Source organism: Ipomoea triloba, chromosome 14 (genome assembly GCF_003576645.1).
Source record: "Ipomoea triloba cultivar NCNSP0323 chromosome 14, ASM357664v1".
Lineage (NCBI taxonomy): Eukaryota > Viridiplantae > Streptophyta > Magnoliopsida > Solanales > Convolvulaceae > Ipomoea > Ipomoea triloba.
Genome location: NC_044929.1, coordinates 18,631,576 through 18,652,957, shown reverse-complemented (window position 1 = coordinate 18,652,957; position 21,382 = coordinate 18,631,576). Strand labels below are relative to the sequence as shown.

The following is a 21,382-nucleotide window of genomic DNA, read 5'->3' as shown; positions in this document are numbered from 1 at the left end:
AATGAATATTTTCTTCCGTGGATATATTCCCTAGCTGCTCATGAAATAGGTAACCATCATTAAGGCAAAAAGAAACGTAGTTTTATTGTTTCAGATAATATTTTATATTGTTTTTAATTGAGCAAATTTCACTTTTAATCCTCAACGACTGTGGCATTGTTACATATAGTTCTATACTTTTAATTTTGTCATATTATACATCTTTGACTTTGATTTCCTGTCACATTTAGTTATTGGCAAGAACTTATTGAATCCAGCGTTTGGGTTTCATAATAAATTAAAAATTGTTCATCCTTTTAAAATTTTATTATTCCATTATTTGATAAATATGACTAACATGAAATTTCATCATTCAATTAAAAGAGTATACAATATGCGGTGAGTACGTAACAATCTTATTTTAAAAAAAAAATTATCTATAGTGTGTTAGTAATTGATACAACAATTTTCGTTTGTATGTTTACATATTAGTCAAATCATCTTTTATATTATAGTTTTATATACTAAAGCAATATTTCTAAGAGCATTCTTATTGGTTATTAGAGAAACTTTCCTATTAGCATATATGTCAAAACTTCATTAGTTAATAAAAATTAAATATTATTTTATTTTATTCAAGAGGATTGAAAGTTTTTTAAAAAATGGTCTCTTAAGTCTTATATACAATCATCATTCAATATTTTGATTAGTGATATGATATCCCAAAATTTTAGAATTTAGAAAATAAAATACATACAATAATTAAATTAATAAAGGTTTTTTTTCAAAATATAATTTAATTTAATAAATTAAATACATAATTTAAAAATTTTTGATAATTATAAATACCATTGAATTATAAATTTTAAAGTGATCTGACATGTAAGGTTAATATAAAAAGTTAATTATATACGTGTCTATAACGAAAATGATAGAATGTATAATGAATGTATGCATGCAAAACGAATAAAATAAAAAAATTTCCTTCTGATTTTACCACATAATATTCACATTTTGCTGCTATTGAGGATATTGTCCCTGGTGATGGTGCTCCATTAGTTCATATATCAACTCATGTTCCTACAATTAAGGACAAGCTTGAAGAGACAGATGAGAAATTAGGATGGCTGCGGCCTCGCCATCGATAACAAGCCCGCCATCACGTTTGAAGCATTTTGTGGAAAATTTGGCCCGCGAATTGAAGAACCCGGAGAAGAAGAAACTGAATCTAGATGCAAATACGAACTCGGGGATTCAGGGAAACCTACACATGTTTCGTTTTCAGATCCTTGATATTTGTTGCACATAATTCACCAACTATCTCCTCTCCAATGTACACCGGCAACTTGAAGTGCAACGTTTGCGAAACATATACAGCTCCCGGCTACAAGTATTTCCAAACACCAAAAGAGAAAGGAGGCTTAAACAAAGCGACTCGATAAATGTAGCAAAAATTGATGAGTCGTCGGGACTTACAAAATTTGAAGCGATGGTTCTTGGGAATAAGGAAGCGACCAGCATTCCAGGAACAAGCCTGTCCCTAAATCCAGCAAGCTTGGCACATTCTGAGTCAAAATGCAAGGGGTTGGTATCATGGCTCAGCTTCGAGTATTCAACAACATCTGCTTCCGTAAACACCCGAGCTTGCTTCACAACATCCCCGCATTTAAGCAAATTGGTAGCTGCCCACGAAGAGAAGCCGCAGGAAGTGGTAACGTAGCTCCAAAATGCACGTTTCACCAGCATTGTTCAATAAACTCGTCAACAACTTGTTTAAATTAGGCAAAGCATGAAGCAGACATCCATTTGTTGCACCTATACAATTGAAAATCACACAAACAATTCATCAAACACCTTACTGACATTGCAGAAACTAGAAAGTAGTATCCACTCACTACCCCGTAAACTAGACATCCATTCGCACTATACAACTGAAAATCACACAAGCAATTCATCAAACACCTTACCAACATTGCAGAAACTAGAAAGTAGTATCCACTCACTGCCCCGTAAACTAGACATCCATTTGCAATACAATTGAAAATCACACAAACAATTCATCAAACACCTTACCGACATTTGCAGAAACTAGAAAGTAGTATCCATTCACTACCCCGTAAACTAGACATCCATTCGCACTATACAACTGAAAATCACACAAACAATTCATCAAACACCTTACCGACATTGCAGAAACTAGACTCTGGTCCATGTTATAATTTGCCGAATGTGGGCAAAGTTTTAGGCAGATAGTGGGCTAGTGGGTTTAACTGTCATAGATATAGAAAAATATTTTTTTTTAAATGACTATATAATCTCTAAATTAGAGTGCGAATGCACAAGAATACTTACTGCAGAAGAAACATTGAGTGAAAATGTAAAAAGGTTTAGATGCGCATTGAGAAATTGGAGATTATAGAAGGAAGAAGTTGGGAGAATGAGTTGGGGGAGATAAAGAAAGGGTCGTGGAAAGCTGAGGAAGATGAAGTGCTTATCAACCATTTGAACAAGTATGAAAGCAATATGTTATTTCATTGCTTCCCATTCATGTTGTATTTTCCCCATTTTTTTGTCACATCTTTGGTGACAAAAGAAACTCATAGTCCCTATTCGAAGGTATACAAAGATAAATCATGCCTTTTGCACTATTATTCTCTTCAATTGTCATGAAGTTCATTTCCTTTTTATCATCTAGTTATTTTCCCTCACATGTGTCTTCAGATTCTGTTTGTATTGGTTTAGAGGGTTACATGATAAACAAAAAAGAGGAACTTTTATGATATTTGGTGAAGATTTCATTGTGGAGTTGACACTTGACAACATTGATGTCCTTGTGACATCTTTCTTTTTTTTTTTTTGTTCATAAAACTACTATTTTACTTGCATTTAAGGTGTGTTTGAAAACCCAAAAAATGGTTTCTTTCCAGTGTTTGGATGCACTTGAAAAGTTCAGTCAACGGAAAACATATTCCTGACTATGAAAAATCAGCCCATTTTGGTGGAAAATGACTTCCGCAGCCATTTTCCGGACCAAGCTACATCAACGAATAATGAACAACGAACGACGGCTTCCAATGCAAAGCCTCCAATACTCGTTTTCGGCGGATTGGTTTACGGCGAAAACCAATCCATCGAAAACCATTGTTTTTTTTTTTAATAAATAAAATTATTTTTAATATTATTATAAATATTTTTATATTTTAAATAAAATAATTAAAATGTTTAATTATACAATTCTACTCATTTACCAGCTAAACACATCAAGGCAATTTCAGAATGCAACCAAACACTTGAAAGGAAAATGAAATCATTTTCTTGTTTTTCAAACGGACCCTTAATGAAAATTTAGTTTGTAGCGTTAGTGTTCATGATCATATTTGGTGAAACATGTGTTACCTCTTTTTTGGGGAGTCGTCAAACATTGACACGGAGTGAAGTTTTCATCAAAGGAGGAGATGATTGTGATAGATCTTCAAGCACAGTTTGGGAACAAATGGGCGAAAATAGCAACGTATTTGCTAGGTAAAGCAAACAATGATGTGCACATGAATTTTTGTCTTCACAACTCAGGCACCCTCGTTCAAATCTTCTACAAATGAAGAATCTTGGTCTAAGCCTCATCCTTGCTCATCATCATATATTGATAACTATGCCATGTTCCCAAATGTTGTATCTAATGAATCCAACTTCATTCACTTTCGAGCCCAATTTTCCCAATGTTGTATCTAATGAATCCAACTTCATTCACTTTCGAGCCTAATCTACTACTGCTCAAGTACACTCCATGTGAGACCAAACCCTTCAATGGATCAAATTTACATCTTCCATTTCCACAGATACCATAAGTTCAGGCTTCCCATTGCCTTTAAAGCATCTCCAACGCATCTGCGGCCATTCTCAAGCGCTGTCCCACTATCCAACCAATTTTTTTTGCTCCAATCAGCGACAAATCGCAAAAAATTTGTCGCGAATGAACAGTCACTGTTCATCCATAGCAAATGGAAGGGGGAGAAGAACATTACATTGCCCTTGCTAATTTTGATAATTCCAAAAGTATCCTTTATTTGTTTTATATGTATTTTTTATAATTTGTTAAATACTTATATTTAAAGTTTATATTATTAAATATAAATTATATCATTTTAAAGATCTCGAGACAATCAAAATAAGACTAATATTGAATATATATTAACTAAAATTTGAATACATCAAACATAACCTAATAAAAATTAAAATACATATGCCATAATATTGATATTAAAAAATACAACACAATTGTGAAAATTAAAAATATTTGTCAAATTTACAAATTGATTCAATTCATCCTCCATGCTCTTGATTTCTCTCTCCAACAATTTGAAGTTGTTGGCGTCTAATAAATTCACGCACAATTGGATCTTCTATCAAATTTAAATTCGTTATTAAGATTTTGTTTTCTTCTTTTCGTTTTGCCAATGCTAATTTTTCTTTTGCTAATGCTACTTTCTTTGCTGCGGTTTGAGCTTTAAACAAATCAAGCTCATATTGTTTTTGGAGTAACTCAGGATTGTGTTCAAACATTCCTTTGAATTGTGCAGTTTGTTGTTCCATGGCATGTTCCATGGCAGAAATAAATTGATTGCGCTCATCAGAGATTTGTTTCTTCATCTGTTCCTTCTTCCTTCTTGTAGGACATTCATCTACATTGTTCATTTCATTGCAATGATCATCCGTTCCGAAATCATCATTCAAATCAACAGCAAATGAGCATGAGTCTATAGACTTCTCAGTGCCCAAAGATTGTGGTTGTGATCCTTCCATAGTTCTCTTCCGACCTCTAACATTTAGGGAGCTCCTAGTTTTGCAAAATTTGTGCATGTCTTTCACAATATGCCATACATGATCAAATTTAAAACCCTTCTTGTATTTGGGATCTTGCCTTAGTAACTCCTTTGCTCTATCAAGCTGTTATAAACAAAATATAATTCAAATTAAGCAGCGCAATTAAGACAAAAAAAGATGGGGCAACTAAATAACACAAATTAACAAGATACTCACAATATCTTGTTCAGATGCACCACTTGGGTTCATTTTCTCTATTTGTTGAATGCATCCTCTTAGTTTGCTGACCGCTATCGATATATTTGCCCAGCGAGTTTGCAGCGATCTCCAAGGTCGATTAGTACTAATGTGTGCCGGTAGCCTTTGTTTATATTCTTGCGCAATGTGTTCCCACAATTCTGGTACCGAGCGATCGCTACCCTTTCGAGCATCTTGGGCAATATCCATAAATATACTACAAAGTAGTTTATCTTCTTCATTTGAGTATGAGGCAGTCCGGATCGAATGGGAAGGGTTTGGCATATTCCAATGATTGCTAAACTAGACAGAAAGGTAAAGAGATTTTGAGATTCAAAAGAGGTGTGGTATTACTTCTAAAAATCTAATTGTAGTATTTATAGAGATACAAGGATACCAATTAACGAATGAGATCTTTGTGATCTAATCCAACGGTTGTAAACAATCCTGATAAAAGCTTATTCAAGGATTTGATATCTTTTATTGGAATGTGTTAAAAAAAAAAAAAAAAAAGACATGCATACTAATTAACGGATGAGATTTTTGCGATCTAATCTAACGATTATAAACAATTCTGATAAAAGCTTATTCAAAAATTTGATATCTTTTATTGGAATATATGTGAGAAAAGACATGCGTACTAATTAATGGATGAGATCTTTGCGATCTAATCCAACAGTTGTAAACAATTCTGATAAAAGCTTATTTATAGATTTGATATCTTTTATTAGAATATGTGTAAGAAAAAACATGGATACTAATTAACAAATGAAATCTTTGCGATCTAATCCAACGGTTGTAAACAATTATGATAAAAGCTTATTCAAAGATTTGATATCTTTTATTGAAATCAAGACATATTCCAATAAAAGATATCAAATCTTTGAATAAGTTTTATCAAAATTGTTTACAACCGTTGAATTAGATCGCAAATATCTCATTCGTTAATTAGTATGCATGTTTTTTTTCACACATTCCAATAAAAGATATCAAATTTTTGAAAAAGCTTTTATCAGAATTGTTTACAACCGTTGGAGATCGCTGCAAACTCGTTAGACAAATATATTCACAATGGTCAACAAACTAAGAGGATACATTCAACAAATAGAGAACGTAAACCCAAGTGGTGCATTTGAACAAGATATTGTGAGTATCTTGTAAATTTGTGTTAATTAGTTGTCTCATCTTTTTTGTCTTAATTGCGCTGTTTAATTTGAATTATATTTTGTTTATAACAGCTTGATAGAGCAAAGGAGTTACTAATGCAAGATTCCAAATACAAAAAGGGATTTAAATTTGATCATGTATGACATATTGTGAAAGACATGCAAAAGTTTTGCAAAACTGTGAGATTGCCAAATGTCGGAGGTCAGAAGAAAACTACGAAATTATCACAATCACAATCTTTGGGAACCGAGGAGTCAATACGCTCATGCTCATTTGTTGTTGATTTGAATGATGATTTCGAAACTAATGAACGTCCTACGGGAAAGAAGAAGGAAAAGTTGAAGAAACAACTCTCATGAGCGCAATCAATTTATTGTGCCATGGAACAACAAACTGCACAATTCAAAGCAATGTTCGAACGCAATCATGAGTTACTCCAAAAATAGTATGAGCCTTATTTGTTTAAAGCTCAAACTAACTACAGCAAACAAAGTAGCAATGACAAAACAAAAAGAAGCTGGCAAAACGAAAAGAAAAACAAAATCTTAAAAATGAATTTACATTTGATAGAAGATCCAACTATGCGTGAGTCTATTAAACGCCAACAAATACAAATTGTTACAGAGAGAAATCAAGAGCATGGAGGAAGAGTTATCAAACCATGAATTTGACAAATATTTTGATAATTTGGAAGGACGTGAGAGTGGACTAGGAAATTTTTTATTTTATTTTATTTTTCAAAATTGTGTTGTATTTTCTAACATCAATATTATGTCGTATTAGTCAGCAGCAGAACTTCGACTCCTCTTTTTACTTCCTCGAAGCGCCAGGCTCCCGAAAAGCCGTCGTCGGTGCCATTTCTTCCGATCCACAACGGTCCGTGCACTAGAGCTTGACAACAGCCCAGCAACACCACTCCCGTCTCCTCACCCTCAAATTCAGGTGCTTGCAGCGAGGCAAATGTGGCATTGCTGCCTAGAGTTAGAGGGACGGAGCTACGAAAGACCGAGGATTCGAGAAAGTGTCAATTGAAGCGAATGAGGATTTGGAGGGGTTGGAGGCAAAAATTGAAGCAGAGTTTGAAGCAATTAGGTCACGAGAAGCTAATGCTCATGTCGTGCCGAGTCATGTTGGTGAGTTCAAAATCTCTTTACCAACGCTGCAACGCATGATTTTGGTCATATTGCTTAATTATGAGCTTTCAATTTCTATTGCATGAGAAATTTGTGCGCCAAAGCTTTATGGTTTTCGAGAATTTTTTATGTAGAAAGTTTTGTAATTTGCATGGAAGTTTTTGCCCTTTACTATTTCCTATAATTGCTTGTGTTGATAGTGAAAACGAAAAAGCCAAGCCCAGTCCATTCCAAGATTATGTATTGGTTCTCTCTAAGGTTAGTTTTCTTGGACAAAGAGAGTGCACTGCGTGTAATGTATACATATACTTGACCAAGATAGAGGAAGAAGAAGCTAAGCAGAGGGAATGATCATTTTAGCCCTGCACTAACGTCTATCTAACTCTTATTTAACGAAAGGACTAATAGTGGAACAATTATGATAGTCAAAGGTTTAATTCGTCCAAATTGAAAGACAAGGACCAAATTTCGAAAATCACAATAGTCAAAGTACTATTGCTGAAATTAATTCTATAATTAATGTGCAGGTTCTCATGGGAAGCTATAAACACTCGGATACATTTTATTGTGCTCTCAAGAAATTTACTGAAAGAGTACATGGACTAAAAATATGATGCCTACAACTACAAATCTAAATTCATACATAAACCCCAAAGAAATAGGCAATTCCAAAATTTAAAGAACCAGTTGGAAGAACTTTATCAAATAATATCTAACATTTTTATAATATTAATTATATCATTAAAAAATCATATTGTACTTTATGGCACTATAAATTATAGTTTGTGTATTTTGTATTTGAAAGATTTATATATCATACCTTTGACAAAAATACACTTTTATCATGCACAGACTAAGCATTCTAGAAACTCTCATCTATCATAACACATATATACTGAAGAAATTCTTGAAATTATTTGGTACTATCACAAAACCCTTAATAAGTTTTTCTAATGCTTAATTAATGAATAAACAAGTACAAATAGTCTAATAGTAATTCTTATATTCGCACAATATATAAGGTGAGATCTAGATTTTGAATGCATCTGGCCAGATATACTAATTTTGGCCACATTGATCCCAGTTTAAGCCAACGGTTATGGAAGAAAAGACATACAATTAATAAGATTCCATATAATACGGCGAAAATTAAAGTTCAATTTACCTTGAGGGTTTGGTGAGGTTCGCCTGAGGTCCGTCGGAGCCCTGTCCGGTCACCGCCCCACCAGCATCGGAGCAGCAGGCGTAGCAACAGCGCAGCGCCCAATGAGCAGAGGAGATTAGGATTTAGGAATTAGGAGAAGTGAGTCTGAGTCGTGGTCTCTCTAGGGATATTGACTTCATTGAATAAATGAGTTTTGTATTGGGCTATTGTCTATTGGGTAATGATTAGAAATTTGATTGGGCTAAATTGGAAGATTGGATTTGGCCTTATACAGTTCTACATATAGCACATTAACTTATATATATATATTTACTATTCCGTATATTTACTAATATAAATCTAATAGGAGCCAATAAAGTTAGACTTATAACGAAAATTAAAAACTGTTGGTTCAATTGTTTGTTGAAATGAATGGTTTATATTATTTTGATTTTACCATCTATTATTATTTTTTCCTACTTTTACTTTCTATTATATCATATACTTTTTCTAGATACCTTGCATTCCATAAGTGTAAACTTTAGTAACTGAATATTTTGTTAACTACTATTATTTTTAACTTACTCATTGATTTTCATTAAAAAAAATATTAAATTCGGACCTCATTATAATCAAAATTGACATAATTGTTGAACATATATCATGAAGGAGGACAATTCCAGGTACAAAAAAATGTATTTTTGTACTTATATTAATTTATTAATGCTGATATATATATATATATATATATATATATATATATATATATATATATATATATATATATATATATATATATATATATATATATATAACCAGCCGACAAAACAAGATTGATTACATCTTAAAATAATATAAAGAGTCACTTATAATTTGCCCAAGACTTTTTCCGGCGGAATTTCTTGTACCTTGTGCTTTTGCGAATGTGCTTTGCAAACAGAATGCCATATTTGCCCTTGCAGATGATCGGCCGTTCAAATTCAGACTGCTTAAATACAACTCTTACACTATTTGCATGGGCCTTCTTTGAATATTATATCCGCATGGTATGTATACATAATTTAGGATTCAATATTATATTATTAACATGCATACCCACTCCTCCACTAAGTAAACCAACTCCACTGATAAAGCAAAAACAAGATCTAAAAAAAATGCAATAATAGAAGGGTGGGAGACCACAACATAAACAAGATCTACAAAACAAAAAAAAAATGCTATAATATAAGGGTGGGAGACCACAACATGATTCATTATGCACTCTTAATTATGGATCTGATACTAATTAAGAAAAGACAAGATTAAGAAGACCATAAATATATAAAAAAAATTGAGTGATTGGATTTTTTTTTGTGTCGGAATAGTTAGCCGCCACCATCAATAATGAGAAAGATAGGATCGCATAAACCTGTTATTTGGTGAATACAACAACAAAATGACAGGAGTGATTGGATTGGACGACCAAATTCACTATGGTTAAAGAACAAATCGACATTTAGGGTGGGATACCACGTGACTCATGCTATATATATATATATATATATATATATACCAGCCGACAAACAAGATTGATTACATCTTAAAATAATATAAAGAGTCACTTATAATTTGCCCAAGACTTTTTCCGGCGGAATTTCTTGTACCTTGTGCTTTTGCGAATGTGCTTTGCAAACAGAATGCCATATTTGCCCTTGCAGATGATCGGCCGTTCAAATTCAGACTGCTTAAATACAACTCTTACACTATTTGCATGGGCCTTCTTTGAATATTATATCCGCATGGTATGTATACATAATTTAGGATTCAATATTATATTATTAACATGCATACCCACTCCTCCACTAAGCAAACCAACTCCACTGATAAAGCAAAAACAAGATCTAAAAAAAATGCAATAATAGAAGGGTGGGAGACCACAACATAAACAAGATCTACAAAACAAAAAAAATGCTATAATATAAGGGTGGGAGACCACAACATGATTCATTATGCACTCTTAATTATGGATCTGATACTAATTAAGAAAAGACAAGATTAAGAAGACCATAAATATATAAAAAAAATTGAGTGATTGGATTTTTTTTGTGTCGGAATAGTTAGCCGCCACCATCAATAATGAGAAAGATAGGATCGCATAAACCTGTTATTTGGTGAATACAACAACAAAATGACAGGAGTGATTGGATTGGACGACCAAATTCACTATGGTTAAAGAACAAATCGACATTTAGGGTGGGATACCACGTGACTCATGCTGCACTTACAAGCATAGAGCTTATAATACTATATATATATATATATATATATATATATATGTATATATATATAATAACATTGAAATAAATGCCAAAAACAGTTTTAAAAACATTCAATACAAATGGCCATTGTAACAACGCCATTTCCATACCAAAAATTTTTTACAACCTTTGCTAAAAAAAATTCTTACAAAACCATTGTGGAATCACATCTACGTAAAAAGAAAATTTCTACAAGGACGCTCAGGTATTTCTTTTGTACTGATGATGAAAAGCTAAGTTTCGAATTTACAATTTCCATACTACAATAAGTGAAAACAATAATTTTGAAGGACATGAGATCTTATCAAATGATATCCATGTAATTTGCTAAACTGCTGAAATTCCATTGTTAGGCTGATATATCTATATATTTTGGCGTGATATGTATATTTCATCTTCGATTTACTTAACTCATAGCTTATATATATGTATGTCGCGATCTTCGATTTACTTAACTCATAGCTTATATACAGGGTCGTTCCAAATATTTTGGAGGCCCTGGGCGAAATTGAAAAAAAGGGCCCCTATATGAACATTTTGTTTTCTTCTTTTACTTTTTTCACTTCCGAATGAATGTTTTTTAGGCAATATTGTATAAAATTATTATAAAATCGATATTAATAATAAAAAAAAGGAATATTGTCTATTGAGTATTTTACATTTTTAGGCAGATTAGGCAGGCAGCACTGCAGCAGGCGATTAGGGCATTATCAATATCATCATCAATATAATCTTGATTACGTACTCAAATTTTCATTAGATTGTTCAAGATTATCTGGTTTGGTCTCTCTAAATTTTCATTTCATTATAGGATCCTACTATATATTTTAATAAATTTCCTTTTTTACTTCCGGATAAATGCATTTTAGACAACATTGTATAAAAACATTTATTATGAAACTGATTTTAAAAAAAAGAGAACAAAAGCACCTGGCACTTATGAATCAATCAATCAAAAATCTTTAGTTCGTCCAAATGCCCAACGATAAACATGACCTTCAAATCCCTGCATATAATAAACCTAATAAATTTACAATTTCATTTTACATAGAAATCCTAATAGATAGAATTAAAACTGAAATAAAATTCATAGGCAAACTGTGTAAAACATATAAATCTTAACCAATAGAATTAAGCAAATAAGCAATCAAATTAACAAACTATTTGATGAAGATAGTACCCAAAAACTAGGCAAACTTAGGCAAAATAGCAAGGCTAAACTGCACCAAAGATGGAGTCATGGAGGAAAATGGTTGTTCCTTCAATCCTTCTACTGATGAGCTGCCGAAATGAGAGAAGAAGAAAAATGGTTTTCTTCTCTTCCTTCTCTTCCGTCGCCTACAGCCTACTGCTTCTGGCAACCGAACTCACTGTCTCTCTCTATTTGCTCTGTTCTGCCGAAAAATGAGAGAAGAATGGGAAAATAATCCCTCTTTTGTTGCCCACTCTACTGAAACAACATGAAAAAGGTGGAGTCCCTTAAAAAAAACAAACATGAAAAGTTGTACTAAGTGGAATCTTTAGCATTCCTCCACCAATAAAGACAAAGAAAGCAAACAAAAATAGGTGGGAATCCTTGTCCTTTGTCTGCCAGCCACTTCCCTTTCTTTTATGCAGAATTTTTTTTTTTCAACTTCTTTTATGCAGAATTTTTTTGTGCAGAATTAGTAGTATATATATGTATGACCTATGGCCTATGGGCCCCTAGGGAGATGGGGCCCTGGGCAGGTGCCCAGGCTGCCCCCCCTTGGGCCGGCCCTGCTTATATATATGTATGTCGCATGATTGTTCTTCGTCATATCATTACTTAAGCCACAAACATATATAATTATATACATCATTACTTAAGACACAAACATATATAAAGAATTTACAACGGATCCTGACAAATTGTTCAACTTCATGCTTAAAAAATAGAGAAAATTGCCAATTTGGTCCAATAACTATTGTAGTAGTGTTAATTGCTATTCGCGAGTTTCAAAAATTTTAATTGCGTACCTTGACTATGCATTTTTCCTCAATTTTGGTCACGCCGACTAAATTTCCGGTCAAAAGTGATCGGAAAAAATTAAATCACATATTATTCTTAATTGGAAGGGGCAAAATAGTCATTTTCTTGTTATGTTTTCCGACATTTTCCATTCCCACCATCGTTGCTGGAGACGATAGCTTCAAGGCGACGTGAAGCTACCGACATCATCCATTTCCACCATTTTCGCCATGGTTGAAGCTACCAACCAGCTCGTCAGAGAAGAGGAGCCACGCCAATGCTCGCTATCGGTCGCTTTCTGTCTGCAGTTCGAGAGGGAGACCCGGGGTCGCTGGTTGGTGCTCACCGCCGGACTGCCATGTCCGCCACTCTGCTTCATCGACAACTCCCATACCTCTTTCCGTCGCCATTACCAGTGAAGACCGAGTGACAGAAATTCGCGGCTGCTGCTTCTTTCTTCGTTCAACCAGCGAGAGAGACGAGAGGGCCACGGGTGCTGCTTCTTTCTTCGATCTGTTGCTGCTTCTCTCTTCAAGTCGACGGCGACAGTAGCTTCAAGTTGACGGCGACAGTTGAATGGAGAAGACGACGAAGATGAAATAATATAAAGTAAAATGACAAAAATACCCTTAGCGTTTGACCTATTAATATTTTCCAGTCACATTTGACTGGCAATTTGGCCGGCGTGACCAAAATTGAGAAAAAATGCATAGTCAATTTACGCAATTAATATTTTTGAAAGTCACGGATAGCAATTAACATTACTATAATAGTCATTGGACCAAAATGGCAATTTTCTTTTAAAAAAATATAACAAAAAAAAAATTTAATCAACTTATAGAATTGGACACATGGTTTGCAGCTTTATGGTTTAAAAAAAATATTCTTATTTAATTATAAAGTACACGTATATACATGCATCTCAAAGAAAGCAAAAGATTGTCACCTTTTTTTACTTGGGCGCATGGTTTACAACTTGTTTAAAATCTCTATATTTTAAAAAAAAATCGTGTAAAAGTACACGTATATCCTCACACCTCAAAGAAAGCAAAAGATTATCAACTTTTTTAACGCATATATCCATAGCTCAAACCAAGCAAAAGATTTCCAGTTTTTTTTAATCTCTCTTTACGTGAGCTGAAGGTTAATACATACAGAAAAAAAATATTATTCATCTTCCTACTTGATAATTTTTTTTTCAAAACAGGTTATTGATCAAGTGATTTGTTGCTCATTTGTTTGAGTCAATTTCGATAGCCGCACTTCTCAAACTGTGAGTTAAAAATTACACCTTTGCACACCTCTTTTAATTGTAAAAATTAATTTCTATTCTTACAAAATTATTTATATTTATATTCATTTATGCTTATTTATTTATTTATGTCGCATTTAGCCATTTAGGTGGAATTTAGTTTGCTTCTCAGCAAATATTGAGCAAGTTATCTACTACTCATTTGTTTAATAATTTAAACCCCTACAGCAAACAACAATAGAGACAATTAATTGTGAAAGTTCATATATGAATTTCAATAATGCTATGATACTTGATACAAATTTAATGCACAAGTCCAAAGTTTACATATAACGTATGGAAGTCAATTCATCATTATTGATATAACAACAGTTATCCCATTAGTAAACAAAAACATTAGTCTATCAAATAGACAAGAACTAAGCATATAAATTTACCAATTCAAATATGCATTCTAAGATTCTAATAAAATTGATAAAAGAAAAGGAAACTGTTATTGAAAAAGATATAGTACAAACTCTAAACGCATATAAACTCAAAAAACTCACAAGGCATATAATAGAGATTATGAAAGCCAGTCAATCCCAAAAAATCATAAATTCAAGATTTAAGTCTTTGACAATTAATAGTATATTAAAAATCCTTAAATTCGTAAAACAAAAAAAAATATTTAAGCCTATTTTATTTTATTTTTTCTTTTTTCATAATTTAAGATTTTCACACTATATTTATGAAGAAACAATCTTCAAAGCACCACATCGGTTTTAAGATTGAAAGGAAAAACTATATCCGTATATCCATTCTTCTAATAGATCGCGACAGAAAATAGTAGGAGAGTACTGTAAATAAATCAATACATCAATAATAATAACAAAACATAAATTGGCAAGTAACAATTCGAAAAATAAAAATATATTTCGAATATAAATGATAAATCCGAAAATAAAAATATGTAAATGGAAATAGAAAGATCCAAATCGCGTATAACCAGATTACGGATCCAAATCGCACACAAATACACATAGAGAGAGGGAAGGAGTGAGCTTACAGTAACCAGATTAACTTCTTCCTCTTCGACGAAAGGATTGCCATCGTAATAGCCGGCCATTTCAGCTCAGAAGGTAGCTTCTCGACAATCAGAGAAACTGAGATCTGAATATGAACGATTAGTAATACGGAAGAAAACGAAGCAACTTAACAGATAAGGAAAACCTTAGAGCTTCTTCCCATGGAATCGGGAGGAATTATAGAGACAGAAAAATTATAGTGAGGCCGTGACGGTGGCGTCTGCTACCAAGTTGCGTCGTCGGGGCCGTTGGGAAGTGGCGTGACGGGAGCGACGTCGTGCGGTGCTGACTGCTGGGCTGCTGGCGGCTAGGGGTGTGCGAGAGGTGAGGCAGGATCTTTTGCTGCCAACCAAATCTTTTCCTGCACCTGCGTCACCGCCTCGTCTCCGCGCCTCCGCCCCACCGCAACGCCGCTTCTGCCTCTCTGGCTTTGCTGATTGCTTCGCACACAAGAGAATGAGGAGTTGAGGATTGAAGAATGATAATTGGATCTACACTGTTGAAGAACGAAGGAAACCTAATTGGGGTTGTGGGCTGTGGTTTACTGGGCCTCAAATAATAATAATAATAATAATAGTATAAGGGGTTGTGGTTTACTGTTTAGATTTTTGATAATAATAATAATAATAATTTACCAAATAATAATAATAATAATAAGGGCATTTGGGTATTTATACACATTATTCCTTATCATTCTCAGCAACTTCTTTTCCACCAACCAAATAACATAATTTATCTTCCTGGTAACAACTTTTTCACGGAATTTCACTTCCACTTCCCTTCAAATATTTTCCGCGAACCAAACGAGCCCTAAGAGAGGGTGAGAGAGAGAAAAAGAATCCCTAATTTTTGTCTCCTCATTTTCTCAATCAAAGCATGTGACAACTGACAGTCTGACAATGCCAACCCATCTTCTTTGCTTTTTCCCAAGTACATGACACACATATAAAAATGCACAAGGCTCAAGGAGTTATACACACAAATACAAAAATGCACAAGGCTCAAGGAGTTACTTTGCACCCTTTGCTTAGTGGAGGATCGGAGGTGTGGCACACTGGCGTGTTAATAAATAAATAAATAATATATATATATATATATAATTTCGGGTTTTCGGGCGGTTCGGGTTCGAAAATCCCTAACCCAACCCGTTAAATTATGTCCGAAATTAGAGATGATTTGGGTCGATTTTCTATTTTCGGATTGCGGGCGGGTCAGATGGGCATGAAATCGGGTGTGGGTCGGACGGTTCCAATCGGGTGGGTCGGTTATGCTCACCCCTACTGGCGGCTCAACTAAGTAGGGCTGTTGCCTGTTGGTGTGAGTGGTGTTTAGGGTTCTCTCTTTATATATATATATATATATATATATAATTTATTAATGGCTCGCGAGNTAAAGGTTTGATCGCCCTTGCAACTGCAACTTCTGGCATAGCTGCATCTATACTACCTGGCGGTCGCACAGCACATTCTCGCTTCAAGCTCCCACTTGATGGTACTGATAAGTATGTATGTAATATAGGTAAACATTCTGCTGATGCGAGTTTACTTCGCCATAGTAAATTGATTCTTTGGGATGAAGCATCCATGTCACATAGGAATATAGTTGAGAGCCTTGATATAACACTTAAAGATATAATGGATTGTGAAGATTTATTTGGGGGAAAAGTCATTGTATTTGGAGGAGATTTTAGGCAGACATTACCAGTTGTAAGACATGGAAAGAAGGAAGATTTCATTGCAACATCTTTGGTTAAGTCAACTTCTATATGGCCGCACATTTGTCGTTTGACTTTAGTTGAGAACATGCGTACACAGGCTGATCCTACATTTGCAAGTTACTTGATGAAGATAGGTAATGGCACAGAACCTGCTATTTACCAAAACAAAATAAAAGTGATTCTCAATTTCTTGTACAAAAATGTGGATCAAAGTCTTCGTTATATGCATTGTTTGATGCTGTATACCCTGATTTACATTGTTTCTTCAATGACCCATACCCACTGATGGACAGAGCAATTTTGACAACAAAGAATGAATTTGTTGATGAGATTAATATGCTTTTGCTGGAAAAGTTCCCTGGTGAAAATAAAAGTTACATCAGTTATGATGAGCCACTTGATTCAAAGTACTTGCATTGCCAAGATTATTTACATACTTTATGCCCTCCTGGCTTGCCTCCTCATACTTTAAGCTTGAAAAAAAATAGTCCTGTAATCTTATTAAGGAATCTAAATCCATGTGAAGGCTTATGCAATGGTACACGCCTAATATGTGATATGTTTGGGGATCATACCATAAGTTGCATTATCGCAGTGGGGGAATACAAGGGTAAGCATGTATTGATACCTAGAATACCACTTCAACCATCAAAGGATGAAAACTGTCCAATACCATTCAAAAGATGCCAATTCCCCGTAAAAAGTTGTTTTGCAATGACAATAAATAAAGCACAAGGCCAAACTCTAGATTTTGTTGGCCTTTACTTGAAGGAACCTGTTTTTAGCCATGGTCAACTATATGTCGCGATGTCTCGTGCAAAGACTGCAGCTTCTTTGAAAATCGTAATATGCAACGATTTTGATGAATCGACATGCACAAATCTTACAGAAAATGTTGTTTACGATGAAATCATCAAGTACATATTATGACGGCTTAATTTAATTGTGCATCAATTATAAGTGAGTATAGTTTGCATTATATTATTCTATAATCAAACAATTATTATTTATTCTATCAAACACCTCACGTAATTTTCTTAGCATAGCCTTCCCGCTTACCCTTTTTTTCGACATATCCAACTTAAACTCCAAAATAAAAAATAAAAATAGTTTGCACTTTATAAATTAACATTAAATGAAGTAATAACATTACAAACATGCAAGATAAAATTATTTATAGTGTAGAAACAAATATAATTAAAAACTTAATCCAACATAGTGGTTCACTAACCTACTTAAAACTTAGTACATAACTTAAAAATTACAACAGAATGAATTACTAGCATTTTTAAAACTTAAAAACAACAATTCATATGAACTTATATTTGTATTAACTTTTTTCGTTCAACATATTTGCTTTGTTTCAGAGTTTGGATCTACTCAACCGTACAAGTTCAAATATTGTAATTTGTTGTTACCTATGTACTATTTATTGTGTGCATCATATATAAGATTTAGTTTAACGCTATTGTATTTTAATTACTTTAATTAAAAGATTATGCTCAATATGTTTATATATATTTTGTTCAAAGCATATATATTTACACTTATACAATAATAATAATAATAATAATAATAATAATAATAATAATAATAATAATAATAATAATAATAACGAATGTTAGGTTAGAAATGGCTTGTGAACATATGACTAGCTTAATGACAACAATTTTATACGCGACTAACAGTATTAAATTTCCTTAATTGTGTACAGCATGGAGGGACTAGTGTTGATACCTGATGTTACTACTGAGTTACCACGATGGCGGTGCAAAGTTGTAGTGGTACAAAAACTTAATACACAAGAATCAAGGAGAACACCAGGAAAGAAATATAAACCCATAATATTGGAGGATGAGGCTGTAAGTTTTTAAATTGATCACAAATATTAGGCCTCGGTATTAATGTTCAAAGATGTCCCTATCTTATTTTATGTCAAATATAATTACATTTCGTTAACATATATGTACGTATTTGATACTTCTTTCAGGGTAACAAAGTGCAAGCAATGTTGTATGACAAAGACATTGATGGGACGGTTGATAAAAGACTCGAGGTGTCTTCTACATATATTATATCTAATGCATCGGTTAAAGCTGTCGTAGGTTTTACAAATTTACCTGATCCAAAGTACATGAATATTTGGAATATAACGAGGAGTACTATGATTCAAAAACTTAGTCCTGATGAGGCAATTGACATATCTGGACATGTCCAGGCTCATCTGAGCCCATTTCACCATATTTTTGACTATTTTTTATCTCGCCGACCAATAAGTAAGTCAATTCTTTATTTCATTGTCTTTTAGATTTGTTTAGTTCCTTATTATTATTATTATTGTTATTATTATTATTATTATTATTATTATTATTATATGGTTAACACTTGATTTATGCATCATCAATTTAGTTGCTTCTTTTGTATAACTATAGGCATTATGGCGATTGTTATATACAAGTTACCACGCCAAATTGTGGTGACCAAAAATGGCGAACAAAATGTTCATGATTTTGTTGTCATGAACGAAGAGTATAAATCTTAACCCGTTTCTTGCCTTACTTATATAACAATTATTTACTTTGTTATATGTTATCATTTTGTTTATATATTATGTTTCGAATTTCACTTATAGATTGAAGCCTATTATGCTAACACTTTGGGGAACGTTTGCTGTAAACCAAGGGGTTCAACTTGAATTACAACTTCGGCAAGGGAAATTCCCCATTATACTTGCTGAAGGATTGAACGTTAATGCATTCCAAGGTAATATTGTTATGTTCTTCCAACGAGTGCATTAAATAATTTCTACTTTTTATATTACATACTTGACATTTGTGTTTAATTAGGGTTGTCACTGAGTACACTATATAACACATCAATTGAAGTTGATCCTGTTGGCCACGTTGCAAAAGTCCTTACTGATTGGTATTTTTTAATTCCTTGTCACTTATGTAGAATATACCAGTTATTTGACCATGATAATAGTGATTGGTTATTCTTATAGGAAGGACAAAAACTCTGAACTCATCTACAAGGAAATTGTAGATAAGACTTACCTTGATTCATTGCTTGCATTGGCAGACCCTATAAGGCAACGAAAAACATGCCTTTCATCTCTTGAAACTGGATTTGAACAAGTTAGTAAACATTTCATTTCAACTGTATGTCGAATGTCAAATCGCCTTTTACATTTAACCATCAATCTATTTACTTTTAAAGCTTTTGACCTACTTTTGTGGCTCTGCATTACATTTAGAAACCAATTGCATGGGTGAGAGGCAAAATTAGATTGCTTAAGCGTGATGGTTTCGACTACTACGTTGGTTGCAATTACTGCAACAAAATAGTCCACTCAACTGAAGGCTTACAACTCCAATGCATGAACTGTGGACAAACTGATGGCATCACTGTCAAAAGGTATCAAAATATATATCTTCGTTGTTTCCTTAATACTTAAAATTCTAATATAGCATGACTTATATTATGTTTTTGTTGATATACAGGTATAAGGTGGACATAGAAATATTTGATAACGTTGGAAGTGTACGCGCAACAATGTTTAATCATGAGGTGCACCGCCTATTGTTACTGACGTCGTCCAACATACCTACCTGCGAAAACGATGGTGCTATGCTCCAACAAACACTCGATAATCTTGGGCTTGTGTTTCCTCTCAAGAAAAACACCATATTCAGTGAACAAAGCACAAAGTATACAGTTGCGTGTCTATGCAAAGATGCACAGCTAGACTTAGCTGACTCAAACGATGGTTTGTTTAGGCAATCGTTGATGCTAGGAAATCCCACGAAAAGAAGGCTTGATTTTAGCCAATTATCGGGAGACAGTGTAGACGATTCGCAAGCAAGCAGTCCACCAAATGATAAAGGGAAAAAGCCTAAAATTGGTTGAGCCAATGAATACTATGCATATTATGTACCTAGAAAATAATGTTGAATTTTTAAAGGGTTTCGAAAACATGTGGTAACAGTTTAGTTAAGCCATATTTCCGCCATTCCTAACAAACTATTTGTATTTTCGTATTCCATTTCAAAGTGTTTTTCGACATCAATAACTTATCCATCATTTAAACTTGCAACAAACAACTTTTTTTTTTGTTTAAATTGAAACTTTATTTATTCTACAAAATTTACAATCTATATCAAGTGGTGCATGATATAGATATTTTTAAAGTTATATGCTTCAAAGAAGAAAATATTAAAAAAACAAAATATGCTTACACATAATTTTAAAATGGTTCTGATAATTATTACGTAAAATATTAAAGTAACCATATATACAGTTTTTATTTTGTCCCATAAATTAAAACTGGAACCCTTAATTACAAGCAAATGTTAAAGTAACAACATATTGAAAAAAAACTGGAAAATATGTTTATACATAATAAACTGTTGGCATTTTTCGAGAAAGGGAGGACAAACCAAGAAAACATAAGCCCATGAATAAGAAATTAAAGTTTCATTGGGTTAAATTAGTTAATTTGTTACATATTAATGGTACACATACTATCAAATTTATACACATCGTAATTTTTTTTTAAAAATATATGCTCGTTATATT

The 21,382-nt window shown here is 33.3% G+C and overlaps 3 protein-coding genes and 1 pseudogene across 3 annotated transcripts; 2 read left to right on the top strand and 2 right to left on the bottom strand.

Annotated features, from left to right (window-relative positions):
- Positions 1-946: 946 nt before the first annotated feature.
- LOC116005335 ((R)-specific enoyl-CoA hydratase-like) lies at positions 947-8,645 on the bottom strand. The gene is made up of 4 exons (XM_031245614.1): positions 8,503-8,645; positions 1,456-1,794; positions 1,248-1,363; positions 947-1,171 (listed from the first exon to the last, which is right to left on the bottom strand). Exons 2-4 carry the CDS (start codon positions 1,723-1,725, stop codon positions 1,066-1,068), a joined length of 492 nt encoding a protein of 163 aa, XP_031101474.1. The 5' UTR covers positions 1,726-1,794; positions 8,503-8,645; the 3' UTR covers positions 947-1,065.
- Positions 4,300-5,049, bottom strand: LOC116004065. The gene is made up of 2 exons (XM_031244001.1): positions 5,017-5,049; positions 4,300-4,923 (listed from the first exon to the last, which is right to left on the bottom strand). The coding sequence occupies exons 1-2, from the start codon at positions 5,047-5,049 to the stop codon at positions 4,300-4,302; spliced, it is 657 nt and encodes a 218-aa protein (XP_031099861.1).
- LOC116004064 lies at positions 5,970-6,563 on the top strand (annotated as a pseudogene).
- Positions 8,646-18,850: 10,205 nt separating the features above from the next.
- Positions 18,851-20,713, top strand: LOC116004063 (replication protein A 70 kDa DNA-binding subunit A-like). The gene is made up of 7 exons (XM_031243999.1): positions 18,851-19,080; positions 19,237-19,333; positions 19,437-19,567; positions 19,651-19,729; positions 19,809-19,941; positions 20,061-20,221; positions 20,308-20,713. Exons 1-7 carry the CDS (start codon positions 18,939-18,941, stop codon positions 20,711-20,713), a joined length of 1,149 nt encoding a protein of 382 aa, XP_031099859.1. The 5' UTR covers positions 18,851-18,938.
- Positions 20,714-21,382: the final 669 nt, after the last annotated feature.

Excerpts from the sequence above, each read along its gene's own strand:
- LOC116005335 (XM_031245614.1), bottom strand. The coding sequence starts at position 1,725 with ATGCTGGTGAAACGTGCATTTTGGAGCTACGTTACCACTTCCTGCGGC. Across the intron at positions 1,364-1,455 it reads GAACCATCGCTTCAAATTTT|CCGGGAGCTGTATATGTTTC; the intron begins GTAAGTCCCGAC and ends AAATACTTGTAG. Across the intron at positions 1,172-1,247 it reads GATCTGAAAACGAAACATGT|GGCCAAATTTTCCACAAAAT; the intron begins GTAGGTTTCCCT and ends CTTCAATTCGCG.
- LOC116004065 (XM_031244001.1), bottom strand. The coding sequence starts at position 5,049 with ATGAACCCAAGTGGTGCATCTGAACAAGATATT. Across the intron at positions 4,924-5,016 it reads GTGCATCTGAACAAGATATT|CTTGATAGAGCAAAGGAGTT; the intron begins GTGAGTATCTTG and ends TGTTTATAACAG.
- LOC116004063 (XM_031243999.1), top strand. The coding sequence starts at position 18,939 with ATGAATATTTGGAATATAACGAGGAGTACTATGATTCAAAAACTTAGT. Across the intron at positions 19,730-19,808 it reads GCAAAAGTCCTTACTGATTG|GAAGGACAAAAACTCTGAAC; the intron begins GTATTTTTTAAT and ends TTATTCTTATAG. Across the intron at positions 19,942-20,060 it reads TTGAAACTGGATTTGAACAA|AAACCAATTGCATGGGTGAG; the intron begins GTTAGTAAACAT and ends CATTACATTTAG.